Here is a 23,573-nt window from a genome sequence, read left to right as displayed (position 1 = left end):
AACAGTTAGTATCCACAGTTTCTCTGAGCTTCTAGGCCCCCATCTCCAGTATATCAAAGGGAGAGAGTGAGGAGATGACAACTGGTATTTTGTAAGGCTAAAAATATTGTGCCTTTTTACATAACACTGGGAATTTAAAAAGCACATTAACTGCTTGCAGATTATTTTTAAAAATGCAGTTTGAGCAACACCACTAGGATAGATTCAACTGACATTTAGGAGAAGGAGCTGCTGTATGCTTCACTGCTGGGAAATGAGACTTTCAGTAGAGGATGAAGTAAATGTTTAAAAAAAGGCAAAATAAGACTCAGACTGTACCGAAGATATTTTCACCCCAATATAGATCTCACATTTATGTCATTGGGAGTGTCTCTTTTCTGAATGCATAGCAAGTAGCCTTTTTGACCTTCCAAAGCAACCTCCTCAGACCTCCCCTCTTGTCACTACCTACCTGATGATGAGGAACCTTCACATTCTCAGTGTCATTTCCAGAGGTTCAACAAATTCCCTTTTTACACTCATGGAAGTTCCTTTCTTTTTCCCTCCTCACTCATTGGCATCTGCTGAGCCCCTCCCGGCAAGAGGGAGTGGGAAAAGAGTCCCTTATCTGAACTCACTGATCTTCCCTTTTCACCTGCTGCTGGAAAAGCCCCAGGCCATGGCAGAAGAAACTGGAATTTCAGAGCATGGCCCAGCCTACCTCCATAGGTAGGCTCCATACAGAGTCTCACTCTGTATGAGCAGGCATTTAGCTGGCTCAGACACAAGGTAAGGACATATGAGGATGCAGAATGGATTTATGAAAGATACTTGCCAGGAGGGTGTTGCTGAGTGGGTGAAGTTTGTGACAGATGAGGCAGCCCAGACTTGCCAATTCTTGGGTGCTGAGCTGCAGCTGCAGAGTGCTGGGTCTCCTGCTCGAGTGGCAGGTGATGCATGGTCACATGCAGTAGGTCACTGTGCTACAGGGGCGTGGGGGAGATGCTGCCAGAGCAAGCTGCACAACCACACCTCCAGATGGTAAATTCCTTTCCTATGTCTTCTATAAAGCCTTGAAATGAGAACTGCACAAAAACGAGGTCTTAATCTATCTAGAACTCAGCATGACACTTCTGCATGACTCTGGATAAAAAACAAACAGGGATGAAGATGCTGAGAGGATATTACACTTGCTAAAAACCTGCAAACCATGAAGCTACAAATTCTTAAGAAAAACTAATGGAAGGCAAATATCAAAGCAAGGTGAGAAAAGAATGGTAAACACTTGAGTATCAAACATTTATTTCTGCACCAATACCTCAAACCCAGATGTTATAGAAAAGCTGATGGCATTTTAATAAATTTGCTGTCAAATTAAGCAAGGTCACACAACAGGGATCTCCAGCAAAGCATGCAAGTCCTGTCTGTTGTTAAGTTACAGGTGGCCCACTCCTTGCCAGGGCTTTATGTGTTGGGGAGACATACCTCCCCACTATAGAAATTCTAATTTGTTTTGGAAAATGTTTTTGAATTTCATCTTGTGTTCAAGTAAGTGTGTTTTTAAGGTATCTGGTGAACATCAAAGTATTAAGTTCCTCTGAGTTTTGGGACACTCCGTCAAATGTTCAGTTTCCAATAGATGATGCAAAGGTGTCCCAAGCATGTGTCTACAGTGTGGCAGCATAGGCCAATTTGAGAATCCACCATGAAGAGAAGAGGAGAAAATATTTTGGTGCTCACCATTATGTCTCTTCAGCAATATGGGACAAAATACCCAGGAAGAGTTTTTGATAAATGCATTATTGAGGATGTGGATTGATTAGTTCTATCTCAGCACTGAACTAATATGCTCCCCTGAAGTTTTTTATGGTCTCTGGATGCAGGAAGAACAAGATCAGGTTTGCTGGGGTGTGAGTGTAGGTAAACACGAGCTTTTATCACAATATGTAATGCAAACATATCCTACCTCTCTCCACCTGTTGTCCCTTCCGTTGATTCACACAGCCTCAAATATTTTCCCAGCTTGAAAGGACGCAGCCTTTCACTTATGTGAGATAAGTTGCACCCCTTTCAGGTCTGAACCACACTGGCACTGCTTTTTTTCATTCTTTAAAACCTCATAAAAAACCTTTCTGTTTGTCTTCTGCAGCAGAGAAGCTCTGAAGAAAGAAGAACTGCATGAGTCATTTTGCTATCTCATTTCCTTCTCGGTCCACACGAAAATCCTATCAGCAGCTAATACAGCTTGATGTAGAATTAACTCTTATGGCATCTACTACATTACTTCTATGAAGCAATTACTGAGATCTCTGCCAGAAGTAGCTTTTACTGGGGAATCCAAACTGCCAGTGGCAGGAGGCCAGCAGTGAAGCATATTGGAGCGACCGTCCCTGGAGGACAATTCCTGCCTCTATAGATCTGATACAGATACTATTTTTGTAAACATCTCCTACTCATGAACTTCACAGGCCTCTGCATTTTCCACAGCTGAAGACACATCTTGCAAGAAGCATGTAGGAAGTTTCTCCATGTCTTCTGTGGTGGTAGCTGGTCACAAGATATTACATAAGGATCTTAGAAAGGATCGGAGGAGAAGGTGGACATTAATTTTCCAGAGTCTTTTCATGGGATGACAGACATGGTTGCCAATGACATCTCTGAGGACAGAAGACAAAAGGAAGACATTTTGCACTATTTGGTGCTTGGTGATGTTTACTTGAAAGTGTAATTGGCAAGATTTATATTGTTTTTTTCTTTTCACTTTAACTGGTTTTAGTGGTAGCTAAAGAAGACAGGGGCACATAACCTACTGTGATATAATCTGCATCCGTGATAATTAATTGATGAAAAGAATAAATTTACTCAGCAGGTAAGACAGTGACAATAGCTTTGTATTTTATAAGCAGTGTTTCCTTGGAAGATGCTGTTCCAGTATTTATAATTTATAAGATCTTTATATTTATATAGAGATATGGGGAACATCTGGTAAAATAGGTTTAATAGATTCATCAATGGCTTACAGGAAAGATGAGCACTGTTGAACAGCTGTTTCTTAAAACACAAACAGTTAACAATTTACAGCATAAGCTGGTCTTCAGGGTTATGATGGAAGCCTCAGCGTAGGTTTAGAACAAGTTGCTAAGAACTAGACTAGTTCTAAAACTGCTTTGCTCTGTGCTGTTATCAGCCCCTCTATCAGGCTGGTGACTCTATCAGTCACAAGGTGACTATTTTTAGTTTTGCTGGAATTATGTCTTCCTCCCCACCCATCCCTGCCCAGACTTACACAGAGTGACCACTCTGTGTGCAGGGCATGGGGGGAGGAGACCATTGGAGGCGTAGATCCTTGTCTGTTCCCAATTCACCCTGGCACACAACCCCGGAATAGGTGCTCCTCACCTAGGAGCATATGCTTATTGAATACGGTATCTCAATTTCTCTGTTGCATTCATGGCAAAACTGCAGGAATGGAGGAAGAAGAAAGTCAAGGGATCTTTATGCTGCACTTCCTCCAGCAGCATCCTTGACCTAGTTTGGGCAGCACTGAAGCTCTGTTTTGCAAACAGAAGTTGCTAATGGCAGTGACCGACAGAACACAACAGGTCAAACATTCCTTCCCTTTTGCCAGCACGCCCCTCACAACAGGGGCTGTGGGAGATCTGCAATAAACAGAGAGGCACACAATTTCACCCATCACACAAATAAATTAGGAAGTTGCAAGGAGATGTTTCCTACTGCTCCTTCCTTCTGAGATACCCACCTGTGTAAAAAGATGTTTCTGTCTAAATATTTAAATATCTCCCTCTCCCAAACCTGTACAAAAATTTACATTTATGAAGATCTTTCAGACCAGCTTTAAATCAGCACTTATCAAACAATCTTAGTGCACAATTTCCTACATGAAACTGCAGCCTCATTGTTTAAGAACCCACAATGCTCAGAGAAAATATCCAGAGCCTGTCAGAAAGTGTATTTCAAAGAAAACAAAACCATTTATGTTCTGTCATTTACCTCCAGTTCCTTTCATCAGCAGTGGAAATACTATTGCTCAAGAAGTGCAAGGACAAAAACTGTGGGGGACAGTTAGATTTATGCTCTGTTTCAGTCCCTTGTTCAGAGATTCAGTGCTGTCACTTCCCTCCTACGAGATAATTCTTATGAAATCATATTCTTTTTAAACCACATATTTCTTCAAAATGTAAAATACCTACTTTTCTTATGGTACAATATGATAAACAATTTAGCTGATTTTTGACAGTTTGTTATTGGCCTGATAAAATCTAGAAACTGTTTACTGATGATGAATTCCCTATTGCATGGAATCTACTGCACACAAGAGCTGAGCAACTCGGTGAAAGCTGTCTTAACAAAATCTTCTCAACTTCTAATGAGAATGAAATTAACTTTAAATATGGAGATTTATGTAAATATAAATAACACATAATATTATGTAAACATAATAAATAAAGGTGTGATTAGGAACCAAAAGATAGTGAAGAGGCTATCCTTTCATTAGACTGACTACATTAGAAATCAGAGATGAGGCATGGCTGTAGGTGCCAAGACAGGTCTTGCTTCCAGCAGCTAAGTGATATTGATTTCAAATTAAAAAAATGAGGGAGCTGGTGGCATCAGGACACACGAGACAGCCACAAGACAGACCAATAGTTCTGTGGAGTGAATGAATGGACACTTGGGTATAATCCTTCTTTCCAGTTCTTTTTTTCTGCTGTGCATGTCTGGCAGCAGCATGGGTGCTTGCCAGATCCTGTATAAACTACCACCTCACTAAAGCAGCAGCAGCAGACAAACCCATGAAGAACTGGAGAGCAGCTTCTCAGGCAGGGTAAGTGCTAGGACTTGCTCACCTGCCTGTGGAATCACACCCTGAGGCAGAAGTCAGAGCAGCTTGATGTAGATGATATTGCAGCTTAATGAAAGGAAAGCCAAATGTGCATTTGCTAGGACTTGGGATATGACTTTGAGCTTGAGATAAAGTGATAGACAAGCTCAGCGGGAATAAAGAGAGTCAATGTGACTTGTCTGAAATCTTCACTGAAAAGGAAACCTCAGCAGAGTTCACTCAGTGCAGAAAGAAAGTTCAGAGAGGAACAGATTTAGATTTGGTGGGTGGGTGAGAGGGAGAAGGGGATTAAAATGAAACCAGACTCTCTGAACAGAGGAAAAGAAATTGCCCACAGCTGTGTCAGTAATACATCTTCTCAGGCCAGGGTGAGGTGCAAATGTTTGGTAGGATTTGGTGAAACTGCTAAGGACAGCTGTCCTGATTGATGAGTCCACAGTGACAACAGTTGGCTGGCAGCCACCAACTTACAAAACATTTACCCAAAACAGGACTTGTGTCTTTAATACACCACTCTTCCCATTGCAATCTGCCTTTGTTTCCCTTTTCCTAACATTTGTAGCCCTAGAGATCTGCTTTTTAGAGATGGTGAAATACCTCTGGTAACATACTGCCAGACCTATTGTTTCCCAGTATTTTTACAACCTAGGTTAGAAGAGTGTAGACATGTTGGGAAAAGTATCTTTAGTAAGTCATTCAGAAAAACAAGATAAAAACTGATAGGTTTGGAAATATATGGGGGAGGTGGAAGGAGTGAAACGGGGAAAGAATTCTAACTGTGGAAAAACTTCATCCTCAGCAGAGATGTAATGCATTGTGCCCAGTGATAAGCATTGTAACAGCAGAGCAGACTGGCCTCGGGCACCAGAGAGGAGGGGACTGTGATCTCTTACACTTCAGCAGCATCATGTTCACCATACACAGTAACACCTTCAATATCATGAAGAAGGAAAAAGATAAAATAGCTGCATATATTCAGACAGTGTTTTGGGGGGTGTTTTCCTGCCTTTTCTTTCCTACGTAGATTTTATTTTGTAAATTGACTTTATGGGAGTAGACTTCCTGCTTATTGTTTCAGAGGGTCAGGCAAAATATGTTCTGTCTGAAGTCCTTTTTTCCTTATTTTTTCTTTCTGTAGGCTGACTGTAAGTTGTGAATGGAAAAATGAATGAACTTACCTATTCTTTGGTACTGCTGTTAATGAAGACTGATCAGCTGTCTTGAGTGGCTTCTCAGCACTGCTGACAAAACCTGAGTTTTCCAAGCACAAGGATGGGATAAAAATGGCTCATATGGGATCAGCAAAATTCAGTTTGCCATCACTAGAGATGGATGGAAGGCTGCTGGTGAGATCAGAGAGGTATTTTGGGTGAAGGAGGCACAAAGGGCCAGGGAGAAATTGTGAGCATTTCGGAGAGCAGAGGTGGAAGGAGCAGGCTGGGGACAGTCCGTGGTGCTGGCGACGCGGGCCAGGAGGACACTGCCTGTTGCCGGTGCCATCAGGTGAGAAGAATTTGGGCTGTGAAGGGAGCAGACCTAACCACACCTTCTCCATCTGCAGAGGTTCCTCCTCACTGCCATGTTAGCGGGGAGGACGTGGGAAAGGCCTCAGCCATCATCCCCCAGCTGGGCTTGTTTCCTTCCCGGTTATGCGGGGCCAGGGGCAGAGGCCGGGCGGCGCCGCACGCCTGAGCCCCGCAGCCCGCCCCGGGGGCAGATCGGAGCGCGGGGAGCCACCGTCCTCCCGCCGGATCGCTGCGGGGCGGCTCCGCGGCCCGCCTGCCCCTCGGCGGCTCCCGCAGTCCCTGCAGGCAGGGCTGGGGCCGGACCGCGCCTGCACCGCACCGGCACCGGCACCGGCACCGCACCGGCACCGGCACCGTCACCGCACCGGCACCGCGCCGGGCCGCCTGAGCCGCGCGGGAGCGCGCCGGGCGCGCCCCGGGGGAGGCGCGGCGTGGCCGCTGGGGGGCTGCCGGTAACTGAGTCGGGTCCGCAAGTGTAGTTACCGGGAAACCGCGCCCGCCCCGCCCCCCCCCATCCATCCATCCATCCATCCATCCATCCATCCATCCATCCATCCATCCATCCATCCATCCATCCATCCATCCATCCATCCATCCATCCATCCATCCATCCATCCATCCATCGCAGCGCCTCTCGCTGCTAATGCTTCTTACGGAGACGCGCCCGCTGCTCACCCAGCTCCCCCCGTGCCCACTTGCTTTACTCTTGCGGGGACGCGCCCGCTGCCCACCCGCATCCCCGCTCTGCTCCCGGCCTGCGGCACCGCCCGCCGCTCACCTGTGCCCGCCCCGCCCCGCTCCCCCGGCGGGCGGGCGGCTCCCCGCGCCGCCCACGGCTCCGTGCGCATCCCGCGCCGCCCGCACCTGTCCCGTCGTGCCCGCCCGCCCGCCGCGCTCCCTCGCCTCCGCCCCGCCGCCGGCCCGTCCCGCGCTCCCCGCGGGCAGAGGGGCGGCCCGGCCCGCCCGGCGCTGCCTCCCCTCCCCGGGCCGCGCAGGGCGGCAGCCAATCGGCGCGGCGCTGCCGGGCCGAGCTGTTTACCCAATCTCAGCCCGCCCCCCGTCGGGGAGCCGGGAGCGGGGGGCGGGCGGGCAGCGGGGGCTCGGCGGCGGCACCGGCGGGGACGCGGCCGCGGACGGGGAGCCGCGCGGGGCGCGGAGCGGAGCGCGGAGGCGCGGCGGGGGCAGATGACAGCCTGGCCCGCGGGCTCCCCGCCTCGCCCCGGCCGGGGCACCCCGCGCTCCTACCTGGCCATGACCCCGCGCCGGTCCCCGCTGGGCCACCCCGGCGTTTCCCGCTGAAGGGACCGGCTCCTTTCCGACCTCCGCCGCTCCCTGCCTTCTCCGCCTACTCGCTGCCGAGGCTGCCGCCTCTCCCCGGAGCCCCCCCGGAGTGATGGGCTGCATCGGATCCCGCACCGTGGGTAAGGCGTTGGCGGGGACGGCGCCGGAGGATGCTCGGGCGGCCGCGGCCCCCGCCCGGCCACCGGCGCGGCAGCCCCGGCACGGCGGGTGGCGGGGCGCCCCTCGCAGCCCCCTCCCGCTGCCCGGGCAGCGCCATTAGCTGCGTGCGACCCTTCCCCACCTCGGTCTCCCGTGGCGTGGCGGGGCTCCGCCGAGCCGCTGGCCTAGGTGCTGGCAGCGGGGCGGCGGGACGTGCCCGGGGCCGGGGGTCTTCTGCCCGTGTCGCCCCTGACGGAAGGTCGCCGAACATGTGGGTCAGTGCGGCGCCTCCGGAGAAGGGGGTGGGTGCGGGGCGTGCCGTGCCGTGCCTCCCGAAGCGGGATCAGGCGGCCGGCGGCTGCCTCCTTTGCTCGGTGGGGGTTTATTGTTATCCGAGGATACATAACGTTGCATGATCTGCACGTCTTCTTGTCTCCCTCTTCCCCCTGCGTAGACTTCAATGGAGAAGAGCAAACAAAACTGAATCCCTTCCCTCTCGCAGAGCTATTGCGAGGGGACACGGGGAAGGATCGCATCCTTCCACTGGGCCACGCCATGCACATTTTTAACCAAAAGATCCCGAGCCTTCAGGCTATGTAATCCAGCTCTCCCCTCCTACACGCATGCAGATACCAAGAGGTCCCTTGATCTTTAAGCTCAGGTATCTACAGGTAAACACACCATTCGGGGCACTTATTCTTCCCTTCAGGAAATTTTTCTTGTGTGCAAACCACAGGTACAGCTCTCTCAGTTACATGGGGATATGTCATAATATGCCAAAAGAATCTCTGAGAGCAAAACAGAGTTCATTTGGCAGTACATCTCTCTCCCAAGCCAGTCTACTCTGTCCCTCCCAAGAGCATGCGGGTAGCTGTGGGAAAAGGAGACCTCTGAGAATATCAGAATTGCACCACGGCCCCAGATGGAGGGACTGTGTCACCCCAGACTAAATATGAGGGACTGTGTCAAAGCCTGATGCTGTGACGCTTCTTGTCTCAGTGGAAAAGCCCTTTGAGAGCACTTGCAGGGAACCATCTACTCCTGCAGCAGCAAACTTTAAAACTACAGAATCCAGTTTCTACTTTGGGAATTAATTCTCGTATCTAGCCTATGTCTCTTAGCGGTCTCAGATGTCCTTATGACCTAGAGAAATCTCTTACGTGTCCACATGGCCAAGATCTCTGCAACATTTCCCTTGACATTCTTCAGGCTCACCTGGATCGCTGTCTCTATAGCCTACCAGGACATGTAGTGCCTCCGTCTCCTGCCTTGCCCCGTCCTCCACACACCCACGCTGCCGAGGACATTATTGTCCTGTTAACTGGGTGATTATTGATACACCTATTATCAATGGGTGTCTGAACTGGCAGCGCTGATTCTTGGTCTCTCTTCCCACAATGCTGTTGAAATAAAGAGCAAACATAATTTAGCAACATCCATTCTCCACTCCAAAATGTGGTTAAGCTGTTGTACAAACTACAGGTGTTTGTTCCTGTGCAGGGCAGCATTTTTATGATCTGTGACTTGGAATCTGTGTTACAAAAAACCCCCTGGTGTAACAGAGCTGTTGCAAGTGTCATTCTCATATGAGATTATATATCTGTTTATATATATATTTATAAATGTCATACAGTTGTGTGGGCATAGATGAAAACAGAAAATAGCATCTATGCTATGTCGATGGGATAATGACAGCTGAAAATTCACTTTGCAAACTAACTGCAGTCCTTCAGTACAGACCTTAATGGCACAAATATTTGACTTCTCATACAATAGCGATTTTTGGTTGGTGTGTATGTTCATTCTTGATGGGTATGGCTCAGGGGACTTTAGGGAGCTATTTATACAGTTAACTGAGGGGTTTCTCGTGCCCTGGTGTTGTGAAGGCGTGTGCTAAGGGGGATTGCACAACTATGATTGTGGTCTCTGTGGGAGTCAGATATGAATGTAGTAATACTGCCTGATGCCTGCTTCGTGTAAAACTTTTACACAGCTTTGCTTTAGAAGGGGCTTATTCTCTTTCAGTCCTAGAGGCTGGATTTGTTAAGGGTGGGATCCTTCAGTTTTATTTGGACTGCTCCACCTAAGTAATTTTGTTCAGAACAATTCTTACTTGGCAGCCTAGATTTTTGGTTCCAGCCTTCCTGGAGTTATTGAGAGGATTCTTCAGACATATTTTGAGAAATCAGTGCTTTGAAGTACTAGGTCTGAGCTCTAGGATGTGGTTGGGAGCTAACATCCTAGTGTGAGCAGAGCTTTGTGTTCTCCCTTTCAAGTGTATCTGGTTAGATTTTTAGAATTAGTTCAGTGTACAGGCTCTGCATTGCCTTTCCAAGACCAGGCAGGTCCTAGAGAAAGGAGTGCTATGCTTGTATTGGTTTTACCCTGGAATTTGCATGGAGCAGATTTTGAACACAGAATTCAAGAGGTTTTAATTAGTGATAGAAAGCTCATAATCAGTCACATTTAGTTTATTCACCACACAAGGGCCAGTGCAGGATTATGCCCTGAGCTTGCTCCGGGCCTTTTTCCATTCCAATTTTAAGCAAGCCACATGATTTCTTCATCTCCCGCAGGGATGTTTTACTATGATCTAGTTAGATGTCATAGTTTGCACATGTTTAGTGATGTGCAACTTTACATTTTCTTTCCTAAATATGAGTTTTCTGGTTATTTCTTCCTGGGAAAAAGTAATTGAGACTGTCATAACAGAACAGCTCCGTATGTAGTAATTTGAAATAGAGTCATAGAGCATCTTTAAATTTTACAGAGGATGCCAGAATGGCAATGATCACATTAGCATTTCCTAAGGTATGGAAAAAGCTGAGAAGTGATCTCAAAAGGCTAACATGATATACAATTGCCTTCTCCACAGTCACATCTCAGTGTCATACATGTGCTTTGTGTAACATGGCATGATAGCACTTACACAATGAGAACTTGAGGTGACTTCTTCCTGTGGTAATGGCTACAAATCATGTCTGTGTGTTGGTGATAGCCCATCGTAGTTCCTAGAGAGCTGCCTGGCAACCCTCATCATAGCTAGGTCTCAGTTTTAGGGAATGTACAGGAGAATTTTCACTGAGGTTGCTGGGAAGATAAGGCTGTAAAACCCAGCTAGAACGTTGTATATATTTGAGTGCCAACCAACTAAATGCCAAAGATCAGCTTGATTGTTGTCAGTAACTGAATTAGCCAAGTTTAGGGTTTCAGGTCTGCATAGGTGTCTGAATGCATTGCAAGTGTACCTTTGACTACAGCTTAGACATCTCCTAACACTGGCTGTTCTGATTAGTGTGGCAAGGTTTCTCTTAATTCCTTGAATGGATTTAAATTAATAGAAAGCTCAAGCCTGTTAAGCTCAAGATTGCTGTCTCTTTTTTCCCAGTGATTTCTCTGATTTCTCTCACAGAAGCCTGCAGCAAACATGTTTTTTGAATGTGATGTAAAATGATGGGAAAATATTTCAAGACATTACAAACTAATAGTACTTTTGGAGTGTGAGAGAAGAGAAACTAGAGTTGCTCACACTGAGTGTCAGGAAAAGCTTTTTGACTATGAGAAGTGTCAAGCACTGTAAGGGGTTTCCCCGAGAGGTTGTTAAGTATCCACTCTTTGAGGTTTTCAGGACCAGACTGGATAAAGCCCTGAGTAATCTGGGCTAACCTCATAGCTGACTCTGCTTTGAACTGGAGTTTGCACCTCGGGAGGCACCTTCCAACCCAGTTATCCTATGATCCTATGCTTAGGGTCTAAACCCTGGAGTGGTTGCCCCTCTGAGTCAGGTTGGACCCACTGCTTTATCCTGCTCTGCCAGAGGAGCCGAGGTCTTCTACATGTCATTAGTACACTCTTATATGTTGCCTCCATCACCACTTTCCTTTAACTACTGAGATTGCCATGTGTCACAGAATTCCTCACCAGCTTAACCCCAGCTGCCAGCTGAAGTCCTCTCCGTGTGTTTTTGGTCTGTCAGTTTTGCAAGACACAGCCCAAGTGACAGCTGGGCTCGTGCATCAGTCACTGACCGTGCAGACTGGAAAAGGCAGAGCTCTTAATTGTTCAGTCCTGGGTCAGATGTGAGTTACCAAAGCCAGTACCTGTTTTGCTGGGCTCCCCTTCACAAGGAATGTCAGTGTCCTGTCAGAGGAGGAGTGCGTACTTCGTATGTTGCTTTCCCACTGGAGGATCTCTGCTAAGTGTAAATGAGTGGCTCATAGCACCCACAGCAGGGGAGATGCAGCCAAAGACCACCCACTCCTAATCCAGCCACTTCAGATTCAGCAGAGTGGGAGCAGGGTAGGAGGCTGACAGGAAAGGGGTAAAGCAGCTGGAGCGAGCAGTGAACATCCCCTGCATTTTTCTCCTTACTTATCCCCCCCACAGATCTGTCGGTGTGTGAAGTGAGATCTGGAATGGCAAGTGTGGTCTGCACACTTGGAGTTTGAAAAAGTGAGACATCCACTCTGCATACATACCTCACTCATACTAAGAATGTGTCAAGGTGTCCAGTTCCTCCCTCCTTCACCTTCAGCATCTGAGTGAGTCAGTGAAAAGGAATAAAGAGAGAGAGAAGCTTCAGAAAGGAAATGGTAATGCACAAGGAAACTGAATCATGAAAGTAGGGATATTTTCACTGAGTTGCTTGCACACAGGTGGAAGGGGAAGGAGCACAGAGGTCTGTGTAGAAACTGTAGGTGATATGAGTAAAAGAGTGGGAATACGTGAAAAGAGGCATCTGGGTATCTCGTTCCTCTCTTACTTGGGATAGAGACAAACAGAACAGAGGGACAAAGGGACACCTTCCAGATGAGGTTGCTTTGTGGTTGGTCTCACTTCACTACTTGTATTTCTTCCCAATCTGGCTTTTCCTCTTTTGAGCAGTTCTCAACCTGATCACTTTTAGAAGTCCAAGTAAAGAGCTCAGACATGAGAACTTGTTTCTGCCAGTAAGATTCTGAGCAGGGACCATCTCCCAGACCTAGTGGCCAATTGTCCTGAAGGGTGTACAAACAGGTGATCTCTGAGCCCTCCCTCTCTTGTCAGGGTTGCTGAAATACAGGTGAGTGGTTTCAGAGTTGTGGGGGGGAGAGGCTATCAAAGAGCATGATTGCATAAGCCCGGCTTTATAAGGAAACAGTCCTAAAAAAACGTGGGCAAGGTAAGTGTGTGTCAGAAACAGGCATTAGTAACAGAAAACAGTCTTTGGTAGGTTGCTGATTGAGGTAAGACTTTTGTGTGTGTACAGTGCAGCAGATGTGATTTGAGGAACAGAACTGAGGAAGAGCATACTGACTTTGTGAACTCCTATGGACAGTAATATTGAAAGAATTATGAGAGAAGTTACAAAGGAGCTGGTGAAGAAATGGAAGTAATGAATTCATCGGCATGGTAGAGCTGGGAGTCTTAATTCTATAGACTGATGTGTATTGAAGCAGAAGTGAACTAATCAATAAATGGTTTAGGCCTGCTTTCTTGTGGGGAAGTAGAAAAAATAGTTTTCAGCTCATTTAATAAGGTTATGCTCTCCAACGGCAAACAACTGTGATTTTAGAGTGATAGTTAAAACAGCCAATTCAAGATAATTGACACTCATGAGTTTTTAAGTGCTTGGATAAAAAGGCAAAGCTTTGTTTTATAAGGTCTTGAAATAGTGAAGAAGGTCTCAAGTGAAGAGCTGGGGTGTTAGCACAACTTCAAAGGTTTTGTGAGATGACCTATGTATTTAATTTTATCAATTTGTTAAAATTTCCAATAAAATATTAGAAGGACAATATATCAGTGAGAATGGGCTTGTACGAAACAGAGCCTGTCAAGCTAACCTAATTTCATGAGTTTATGAGTCTCCCTGCAGCCAAGTACTTCTCTGATAGAAGTACCTTTACCTACAATCATGGTTATAGAGGTAAAATATGAGACTGGTAAAAGATACAATCTCTAATCAGCTAGCAATCAGCTTAGCACTACATGATTCTTAGCTAGTTAATATATATGAATACGGTACATTTTAAGTGCATCTAAATTAAAAAGGTAGCAAAATAGTAACAAGGAAAGAATCATTGTTGAAAAACCTGTGGCTCTAATTTTGCCAGGTACCATGTGATTTTTACATACTGCTCAAGATCCTGAGGGAGATGTAAAATACTGATAAACTCAGTGGTATCTGGAACGACTGGAAGAACTGCTAAAAGTGAAAGTAACAAATTAAAGGGATAAATCACTGATACGGAACAGTTTGATTCATTTTAAGTACTGACAGACAATGCATGTTTATCTAATGGCAGAGTGTGAACAGTATTTATGGGACCAGAATTCTATGTTAGAAAGTAGTCACACTAAATAAGCTTATAGATATTGGAACTGGTAATCAGTAGGTCAACAGCTACTACTGAGATGCTGCAGCCAAGGAAGCTGATGTAGTTCTTTGATCTTGAATATTGACTAGGAGGAGAGAAAAGCGTATTTTCCTCTGCATTTGGCACTTGTGAAAAAATCCATTTTTCATCTACTTTGTCTAATTCTATTATTATCACTTTGAGAAATACTGCAAAACTGAAGTATGACAAGAAAATAAACACAGAACCGTGAATAAAAATGTACAGAAGTGACTTGATTACAGTCTTTAAGTGTTTGAAGAAAGTCATCTGACTCTTCAACCTAGTAGAAAAGTGTTAAGATGTGATAGAAGGATGGCAGATACATTCAGATTGGAAATGAGGCAAAAATCAAAAAGTAAAAATAATGAACAATTATGATTATTTACTGAGAGTTGTACTGAGCCTTCTGTCACATGAACACAATAAAATCAAGATTTTAAAAAAGGCTCTAGTTCAAGCACAGCACCAGAAAGCATAATTAACAAAGGAAATACATTTAGCTTCTGTTATTTTAAGGAGGTCAGATTAGATGTTCAGGATGTTTCTCTGTGAGTTTAAGCTACACGTTCCCAAGTCCAGGAGTATACCAGACTTTTAAATGAAACATTATTTTTATATCCCAAAATGAGTGTGGTTGTATTTACAGATGCTGATCAGACATGGCTCATGGGGAAATTTTCAGTTCCAAATTTCTAACGTGTGCTGGAGAAAATAGTTTGGTGACCCAAATGGCGAGCATATGGATTGACATTCCACATGGGAAAAAGAGTTTTAAGGTTTATACTAGCGGCCAATTACGTTCACTGGGCAGGATGGTGACAGAAAGGTGTGACACCCAGAGAAAGATCAAAGAGGCTGTGAAGGCAGGAAGCTTGGCAGGCTGCAGATTAAGTGTTTACTTCAGGAGCTATTCAGAGAGCCTGTAAAAGGCAAATAAACTTGCCTTTTGCAATGATTAGGAAGACTTAGTGCATGGTGTTACTACTAAAGAGGCTGCAGGTGACTTAGATTAAGACGATAGCAGAACATCACCGCCCTCCAACCCCAGCCTCAAAACTCCACAATTTTGTATCTGTTAGCTGTGGGAGAAGTTGTGGAATTTTATTCTGTGGAACTTTTCCTTGTTGGAGAAGGCATCACATCAGCTTCAATTCAAAGCCTCTGTGAGGCTGTAGAGCGGGCAGGCAAAAGAGTGGTCAGATGATATTTGTGCAAGACTTCTGGAGAAGTGTGAGGCTGAAAGAGCTGAACTGCAGATTCAGCATCTGTAATGCTTTCCAGTTGCTTTGGTACAAGAAGACTGAAAGGTAGATAATGTGATGCCAGTTTCTAAAATGATTTTGAGATCTGGAAAACTACAAGCTAGTAAACAAGATTTGCCTAGGAGGCAAGTTAATAAACATTATTCTGAAGAGCAGAATTAGTGCATGCATGGACAGAAAAGATGTACTGAGAAAGTGTAAACCCTACTGTTGTTAGTGGATATCACAATTTATAAGTCTTAGAAGGGATCAACAAACAATATGGACAAAGGAGGTCCAGTGGCAATAGTCCCCTTGGATTTGCAAAGCACATTTGTAAAGATCACTCACCCCAGGCTGTTAAAAGACATGAATCTGCTGTTGAATCAGAGAAGTTCCTTAAGTAGCTAGGTGAAGATAAGAAACAAGGATTAGCATGGCATGTCAGTTTTCCACAGGAATGTTTTTTTCAGATTTTTGCATATCCATAAATGACAGGAAAAGGGGGGAGGGGTACATAATGAGGTAACAAAGTATGAAAATAAAGTAGTATTTTGGGGGAGCAGGCAAAAAGCTGCATGGTGTGATTTGAGAAAGGATTTCACAATATCGAATTATAGGTCATTTGATTTCACAATATCGAATGACATAAATTATGGGTGAAATTTGATGTGGATAAATGTAAAACGATGCCAAAGCAATTCTAGAGTTACATTTGCAATGATGGAGGTTCTGAGTTTACTATTACCATGCAGGAATGAGATCTTGCAGTTATAATGTGGGGCTTAATGGTTAGTACCACTAAAAATGCCAATCAAATGTTAGCAATTAGGAAAAGAATAAGAGAATAAAATGAGAATCAGCATTATGCTATGCATCTATCCATATGGTTCCCTTATTTTGATTCTTTATAATGCATTGACCCTTATTACTTGTGACCCTAATGATCTATTCCCGTTTCAGAAAGGCCATAATCAAACTGGGAAAGATTCAGAAAAGGACAGGAAAGATGATCAAAGGTATCGTGTGGGTAATATGAAAGGAGCTATTTAAATAGGGATTTCTTAAGTATGGAAATGAGATGGTTAAGGATATGACAGATATCTATAAAATCATGAATTTTCTCTGGGATAGGAACAGCATGAAGGAAATTATGAGGGAAGACTATTTCATTATCAATTTTAAGCCAGAGTCAAAACATCAAATGAAACTAGCAAATGGCAATTTTAAAGCAAATGAAACTCAGCACTGCCTCATGTAACACAGAATTCAATTGTGGAAGTACTTGACATAGGATGCTATAGGTACCAAAAGGCTTTTTTTAATTTTAGAAGTGAAGAGATGAATCCTTTTAACATGACTAAATAGAGAGGCAATGTCTGTTTTGGGAACTACTTGAAGTGTGAATTGTGACATAGGCCAAATATTCTGGGAAAATATCGCTGCTGTTTCCTGTGTTTGAGTTGTTCCCTGTCTTTCTTACACATCCACTCCCACTTTAAGGACAAGCTGATACCCATCCCAAACAAATATTAAATACCTCCTTTCCCACCACTTCCCAAAAGAAGAAGAGCATTAAGAAAAGAAACCAGAGAGGAAAAAATAAAACCAGTCGCTGAGGAGTAGGCAGTGGGAAGAAGAAAACAATAAGAAAAGAGAACAAACTAACAGGCTAAAACCTGGAAAACAGGGAACCAAGGGGGAACAGTGAGCAGAGCACCCCTGTATTTCTATGACATCCAGGAACTGATGGATGCTGCCTAGTGATGCCCTGCCCAGAGCACAGGAATAGAAATAGCACTATTAGTTGCTGGGATTTTGGGATTTCCTCCTCCTGGAGCTGGACATATCCAGCTTGGTGAGAAACAAGGATAGTTGATAAAGAGGACCCAGAATTAAGTGAGTCTTGGGATAGAAACTGTAAAAGTAAAGATGTGAGCAGTGCAGCCAGGATGAAAATTGTAAGTTCTGGAGGAGACAGAAGATTGGCTTGTGTAATGTGCCAGTCTCCCTCTGACTGCAGAAAAGGCATGACTTGGGGAATCCTCTGAAGAATGTGTATCTCCTGCTTGATGAAGGATTTTTCCAGCTGGTATTCCCAATGGTCCATTGAATTAGCTCAAAGTAGAAACTGGCCCCCAGGGTTTTTCATTCTCTTGTGACGAGTGGTCCTACAACCATGTGTCATGGGTCTAAGGGTTGTTAACCTCGTGTTTGGGTTTAAGGGGGAAGTTGACCAAATGATGTGGATGACTGTTCCCTTGGCAGTGGGGTAGCCCTTGGAGGTCAGAGGGGCCTCTGGAACAGTAAGTACCCCCTGTGTAGGTGTGGATTGCCCTCAGGGACAGCAGGGAAAAACATGGGGTGGGATTAGGTGTGGGTGTGATGGTGTTTGTGCTGGTGAGATGTGGCCTCACCTGAGCAGGTGCAGGGCTGGGTGTTCAGTGCCTGCAGCTCTGCCTGTCAAGCTCAGCCCCTGCAGTCTCTGTGCCAGCAGCTCTTTGTCATTTCCCCCAGCTGCTTAGGGAGCTGTGGAGCGCTGTCTGGCGAGCACACCTGAAGCCCTGATGGTGGCTTTCTAGGATTGGGAACAGTTTATCTTATGAGAGACCTGCTGGAAATACAATACAGCAGAGGGGAAACAGACTAGGAGTTTCCTGGAGTGTGTGTAAGAATTTCCTGACACAGCTGGTGAGTAAGCCAACTAGGGAAGGCACCTGCTGGACTTGTTGTTTATGAACAGAGAAGAGCTTGTGGGTGATGTGGTGGCTGGAGGCTGTCTTGGTCACAGCCATCACAAAATGAGAGAGTTTTTGATTCTCAGAGCAATGAGGAGGGGAGTCAGCAGAACTGCTACCTTGGATTTGCAGAGCTCAGACTTTGACTTGTTCAGGAGACTGTTTCACAGAGTCCCTTAAGAGGCAGTCCTGAAGGGCAGAGGAGTCCAGGAAGGGTGGACATTCTTCAAGAGGGTATCCTAAAGGTGCAGAAGCAGGCCCTCCCCATGTGCTGAAAGATGAGTCAGTGGGAAGAAGACCAGCCTGGCTGGACAGAGAGCTTAGTCTGAAACTCAGGAAATAAAGAGAGTATTTCACCTTTGGAAGAAGGGGCAAGCCATTTAGGAAGACTACAAGGATGTTGTGAGGTTGTGCAGAGAGGAAATTAGAAAGGCCAAAGACCAAGCAGAATTTAGTCCGACCACTGCCATAAAAGGCAATAAAATTGTTTCTGTGCATGCATAAGCAGCCAAAGGAGAGCTAAGGAGAATTCATCCTTTATTGAATGTGGAGGAAAGTGCAGTGACAAAAGATGAGGACAAAGCTGAGGTACACACTTCGTTTTTTGGGGAGAGTGGTGACAGGGAGTCAGCAGCCTCAGTGCTTCCTGTCTGTCTCTGACCGCTGCTGCTGTCCCAAAACCAGACACTTTGTGAGGACTGTGACCGAGTGTGTGATGGCTGTGGTGGAGAAGGGTGTGGCCACCTGGCTGTAACCTCTGGGGCTGCCAGGGTGATCCCCCACAGCTGAGACAGGGCAGGTAAGGAGAGTGGTGCCTGAAACTCACAGGCTGCCAATGCCCCCATGTGCTGGTGTTTGGAGCAGGCTCTTGTTTTGTCCATTCCATGAAGAGGGAGCAGGAGCATCCCTGAGGTGAGAAAGGAGCACTGTGATCTGCTGGTTGACTCTTGAGGAGCACTAGGGGTGGTTCCTCTCCCCCAGTGTTAAGGATGAAACTACAGTACAAAGATGGCATGTCTAATAGTATTCCTGTGCTCCAGCACAGTGCCCATGTGATGTGCTGGCTACAGAGGGATTAAAATTTAAACATGTATGGAGAGCAATGTATGAAACTGCCTGCTGCGTATTACTTCTGTAACGCTGGCCACAGGCCAGCCAGAGAGGGCTGCTACCTTGGTTCATATTGACGTTTTCATACTTAGTGTGCTGAGTGAGGCCCCTGGGGACACATTCTCTGCACTTCAGAGAAGCTGTGAAGAATGAGGATAAACCCATCGCTGCTGTTCGTGCTGGCTGATACTTGTTCTGCAAATGAGACAGTGCTCTGAGGTTTGGGGTTTTTGGAGTTTGTGTTAATTGGACGTGTTCCGTTTTGCAGTCCCTCCTTAGCCCAAATGACGTGATGGCTGCTCAGAGCAGAGCTGCTTGTGTCTAGCATTAGGCTCTCTGCTTATCTTCTACTTAAAGATATGCTGTAGCCTTTAGTGTTGGTTTGGCAGGGTTTCCAGTCAAGAGGAAAAATGTAGGTGTTAGGGCTTTGTTCATTAATTCTATCTCCTAAACATCTCTGAAAAGGGACCTATCTGCAGGGAGAGGTAGAATGGTCTGGAAAAGTGCTTAAATTATCCAGATTCAAAGCAAAGATCCTGAGAACTGCCCATCTGATTCCTGATCTTAAAGACATGTCAGAGTCGTAGGTCTTTCCATTTTTTGTCAAATATTTGAAAGTCATCCGTTTTGTGGAGACCAAGACATTTCTGTGCCTTGATGAGCACCAAACTGTTCAGCTCTGTCTCCTCCACAAAAACAGAGGTTTTTTCTGTTTCTCTTTCACAAGTGACCCTGTTGGTAGGTGCCAGCAGCAGATAACTAATTTTTATGTTTCCTTTTGCAGTACAAGCTAGAATTCTTATGGAGTTAGGTGAGTAACTCAGGCTGATGGATTTCTCAGCTTTACCTGAGAAAATTTGAATGCTTCCTTCAGAGGTTCACCTCAGGGACAGCTCTGGTGACAGAGGTTTATTCCTTTCCTTGATGACCTTTTGGATAGCTTTGATTGGCTCTGCAGACAGGGAAGGAGAGGGTTTCTATGGTTATTCTAGCCACCCATCTGTCAGTCCTTCCCAGTAGCTTCAACTGCTTTAATTTCAACCACATTTGACAAGACACGATGATGTTGTGTTTGACAAAGATACACACTCCCACGAGTATCATGAAAATTGGTATCAGGGAAAGAACAATTTAAAGACTGATCATAATTACTGCAATTACATTTGTTGTTTTCTTAGTTGTTTGGGGGGAAAAAGAAGGGAATGGAAAAGAATAATTGAACCATTTACTCTAAATATTCATCTTTACCAACAGTAATGTTGGCTACCAGTATCAAATGACAAGGTTTCTACTCTCTGCTGGAAAGTAACATTTGAGAAACAGCAGAAAGTGTGCTAACAGGGGATAATAGCAGTGCTGGAAAGTCATTGTTTAATTAAAATGTTTCTTGTGTTAATTGGCATGACACATCAGAAGGCAAATAACACAAATACTTATTTGGTATATGGTGTAGATCTTCACCAGCATGATGTTTGGAAGGGAAAAACAAAATTTAAGACTCTCAAACTCTGTTCATCTATTTGGTGCGGCACAAAATAGAGAAGACAAATTGGAGATGATGTTTAACATCCAGCACAGAGTTACAACACAATAGATTATTAAAGGCTATAGATGCAGATTAAAGTCATAGATGCAGAAGCCTGATTCGAGCATGGACCTTGGTAAATGAACAAAATGCAGGCACAGGTACCAAATACAGAATCAATTAATGCACAGTGAAAACAGCAATTGAGAAAATGTCAAGAGGAGACCCAAGGAGAATGGGCTTGTTTAGATTAAGTTTTGAGTAACTCAAAACAAGGTGAATTTCTTATGATCTCAGAAATGCAAAGAAACTGAAAGTATGTCCAACTGAGAAACTTGACGTCTCCATGGTAAGTTAAGGTATGTGGCAAAACAAGCTACAGAAAGAGTAAAAAAGTAGTAATAATAGATCAGCAAGGTGAGGTGCAATCATCTAGATTTTTTTTTTTTATTTTTCCAGTACATTCATCAAAATGGTCACTTTGCTTGGGAATGCGTACTATGCACATTCCCTAATTCCTAAGAGTCCAAAGTTATGATGCCCAAAACCTCCCAAGTCAAGAAGTGGGGAAAAAGATATTTTCTTCTCTCCATGTTTTCTCCTCTTTAAATGTTTTTCACCCTTATTATTTGGAAAGGCTTGACTTAAAAATTAATCTTGATTTTTACCTTAACAGTACCGTAAGAGAAAGAGGGACGATATTTTCCTTCAAAGGCTTAAATGACTTGACTTGGAATGTTACATCAGTTGTGATGGAGACATCTTTTTCTTATGACTGTTTTTGCAGACTTTGTTTTTTATCTCATTTATGTTAAAAAATACAAAGCAGCCATGATCTGAAATAATGTGGCTTAATGTATTTCAACAGCTTTCATTTTTCCTCTCTGCTTCGTGTAATCAGCTTCCTGTGTTTTCTTCAGCCATCTACTGAGTCTTCCAAAACAAGGACGAAATCTATGATGCTAAAAAACCCCAAACCAAATAATAAATTTTTTAATAAAATGAAGACATCTTTTAAAAGTTCAATGAAAATTAATCCCCTCTATGTCCTTTCTATACACACCATACAGAAACAATGACAAGGAAATCAGAAACCAGTTATCTTTCAGCTTTCATCACCTCATTTCAGAACATCTAAAGGAGAAATTTGATAGCATGTTTATAAAAATTATAAAACTTTAAAATTAGCTTTATGACCCACTCATTTAAAAATTCTTATCAGCTCTATATGGAGAAGAGCAAATAGTATTCTGTAAGAGGTGATTGATCATAGAATTACAAATGGAATAGTCATGATGATTAGCAGAAGCTGGAATGGAATATGGATAAGAGAAATTACACTGGAGAAGAAACATACCATTACAAAAGAAAAAAAACTAATTGCAGGGAGAAAGAGGTTGACAAGACACTGGATAAAAAGAATACTAATTTGCAAAGTACTGCTTTCAGTTTCTGTTTTCCCACTTCACTCTCCATATTTTTTCTGATTTTCCATGTTTCATTCCTTCCGTGAGAGAACTTGTTTTTTCATGTCTTGATCTAACATAGGTTAATGTTGCTCTTGCTATTTCAATCAGGAGAGAAAAAAAACCACTGACTTTTATCCAACTTTCAATAAGAGAAAGCAGTGTTGCCCCAGACCCAACATCAGTTAGAACACAGGCATTTTCTTTTCAACCAGTGTGTGATGCTGTAACTTTCCAGCAGATATGACTGCACTTAAAACCATTTAACAGATGTTAGAGTTATTTTCTCGCAATATATTTCTCTCTTACTACCTGTGAAACTGTTTAGACCAGGAATTTATTTTCAAGAATTATTCTGTCTTTATAGAGCATGCAAGATCACTTATTACTCATTCTTTTCCCCTGAAATAGGTAGATGAGCTGTTTCAGCTGGAAAGAAGCAGTAGTAATTGAGTTCTGTAGTTCTTTAGTTCTGCTGTTACAGAACAGGTGTGGACTTTGAGACAAATAATTGTTTGATGTTTTTCAACCATTTGATGCTACCATCTGCCAGAATAGTATTAATATTCAGCCTGGACAAGTGAAAGCTCCTGGGAGACCTTACAATACCTTCCAGTACCTAAAGGGGGCCTGAAAGCTGGAGAGGGACATTCTACGAGGGCATGGAGGGATAGTGCCAGGGGAAGTGGCTTCAGAATGAAAGAGAGTTGGTTTAAATTTGATAATAAGAAGAAATTCTTTACTGTGAGGGTGGTGGGGCACTGGCACAGGTTGCCCAGAGGAGCTGTGGATGCCCCATCCCTGGGAGTGTTCAAGGCCAGGCTGGATGGGGCTCTGAGCAACCTGATCTAGTGCAAGGTGTTCTTGTCCATGGCAGGAGGATGGAACTAATGATTTTTAAGGTCCTTTCCAACCAAAACCATTGTATGGTTCTGTGAATATTTTGCACGTTCTAACACTTCAAGAAAACCATCAGTGGGCTTGCAGCATTGAGAGCAAAGGCCGAGTGTCATTTGGTGAACTTTGGGGCTGTCAAGTCACATGTGCTGAGCAAGAGGCTCCTCTTTCTTTGGCTGGGGCAGAGGAGTCTTTGCAGTGCATGCCCGGAATGGTGCTGCAGCCTGCTTGCAGCACCCTGTGTGCCAGGGTGGCTCTAGGCCTAGAGAAGGGTCACAGCATTCTGCTCAGAAAGAGCTGAGAGTACAGGAAACAGAGCTTGGGTAAACAGAGGTAAAACAGTGTGACACTGTTACCTGCACTGAAGGGTTCTGTACAGCTGCTCTGCAGAGGAGATGTCTGTCCAGCAT

The 23,573-nt window shown here is 44.5% G+C and overlaps 1 protein-coding gene across 1 annotated transcript in view; it reads left to right on the top strand.

Annotated features, from left to right (window-relative positions):
* Positions 1-7,343: 7,343 nt before the first annotated feature.
* FAM131B (family with sequence similarity 131 member B) overlaps positions 7,344-23,573 on the top strand; it is a 34,821-nt gene continuing 18,591 nt past the window's right edge. Inside the window, exon 1 of the mRNA XM_063394161.1 lies at positions 7,344-7,790. Coding sequence (XP_063250231.1) covers positions 7,763-7,790 — 28 coding nt within the window. The 5' untranslated portion in view covers positions 7,344-7,762. The remainder of the gene's footprint in view (positions 7,791-23,573) is intronic.

The sequence above is a fragment of the Prinia subflava genome, chromosome 3 (genome assembly GCF_021018805.1).
Source record: "Prinia subflava isolate CZ2003 ecotype Zambia chromosome 3, Cam_Psub_1.2, whole genome shotgun sequence".
NCBI lineage: Eukaryota > Metazoa > Chordata > Aves > Passeriformes > Cisticolidae > Prinia > Prinia subflava.
This window is presented reverse-complemented; position numbering and strand designations above follow the sequence as displayed.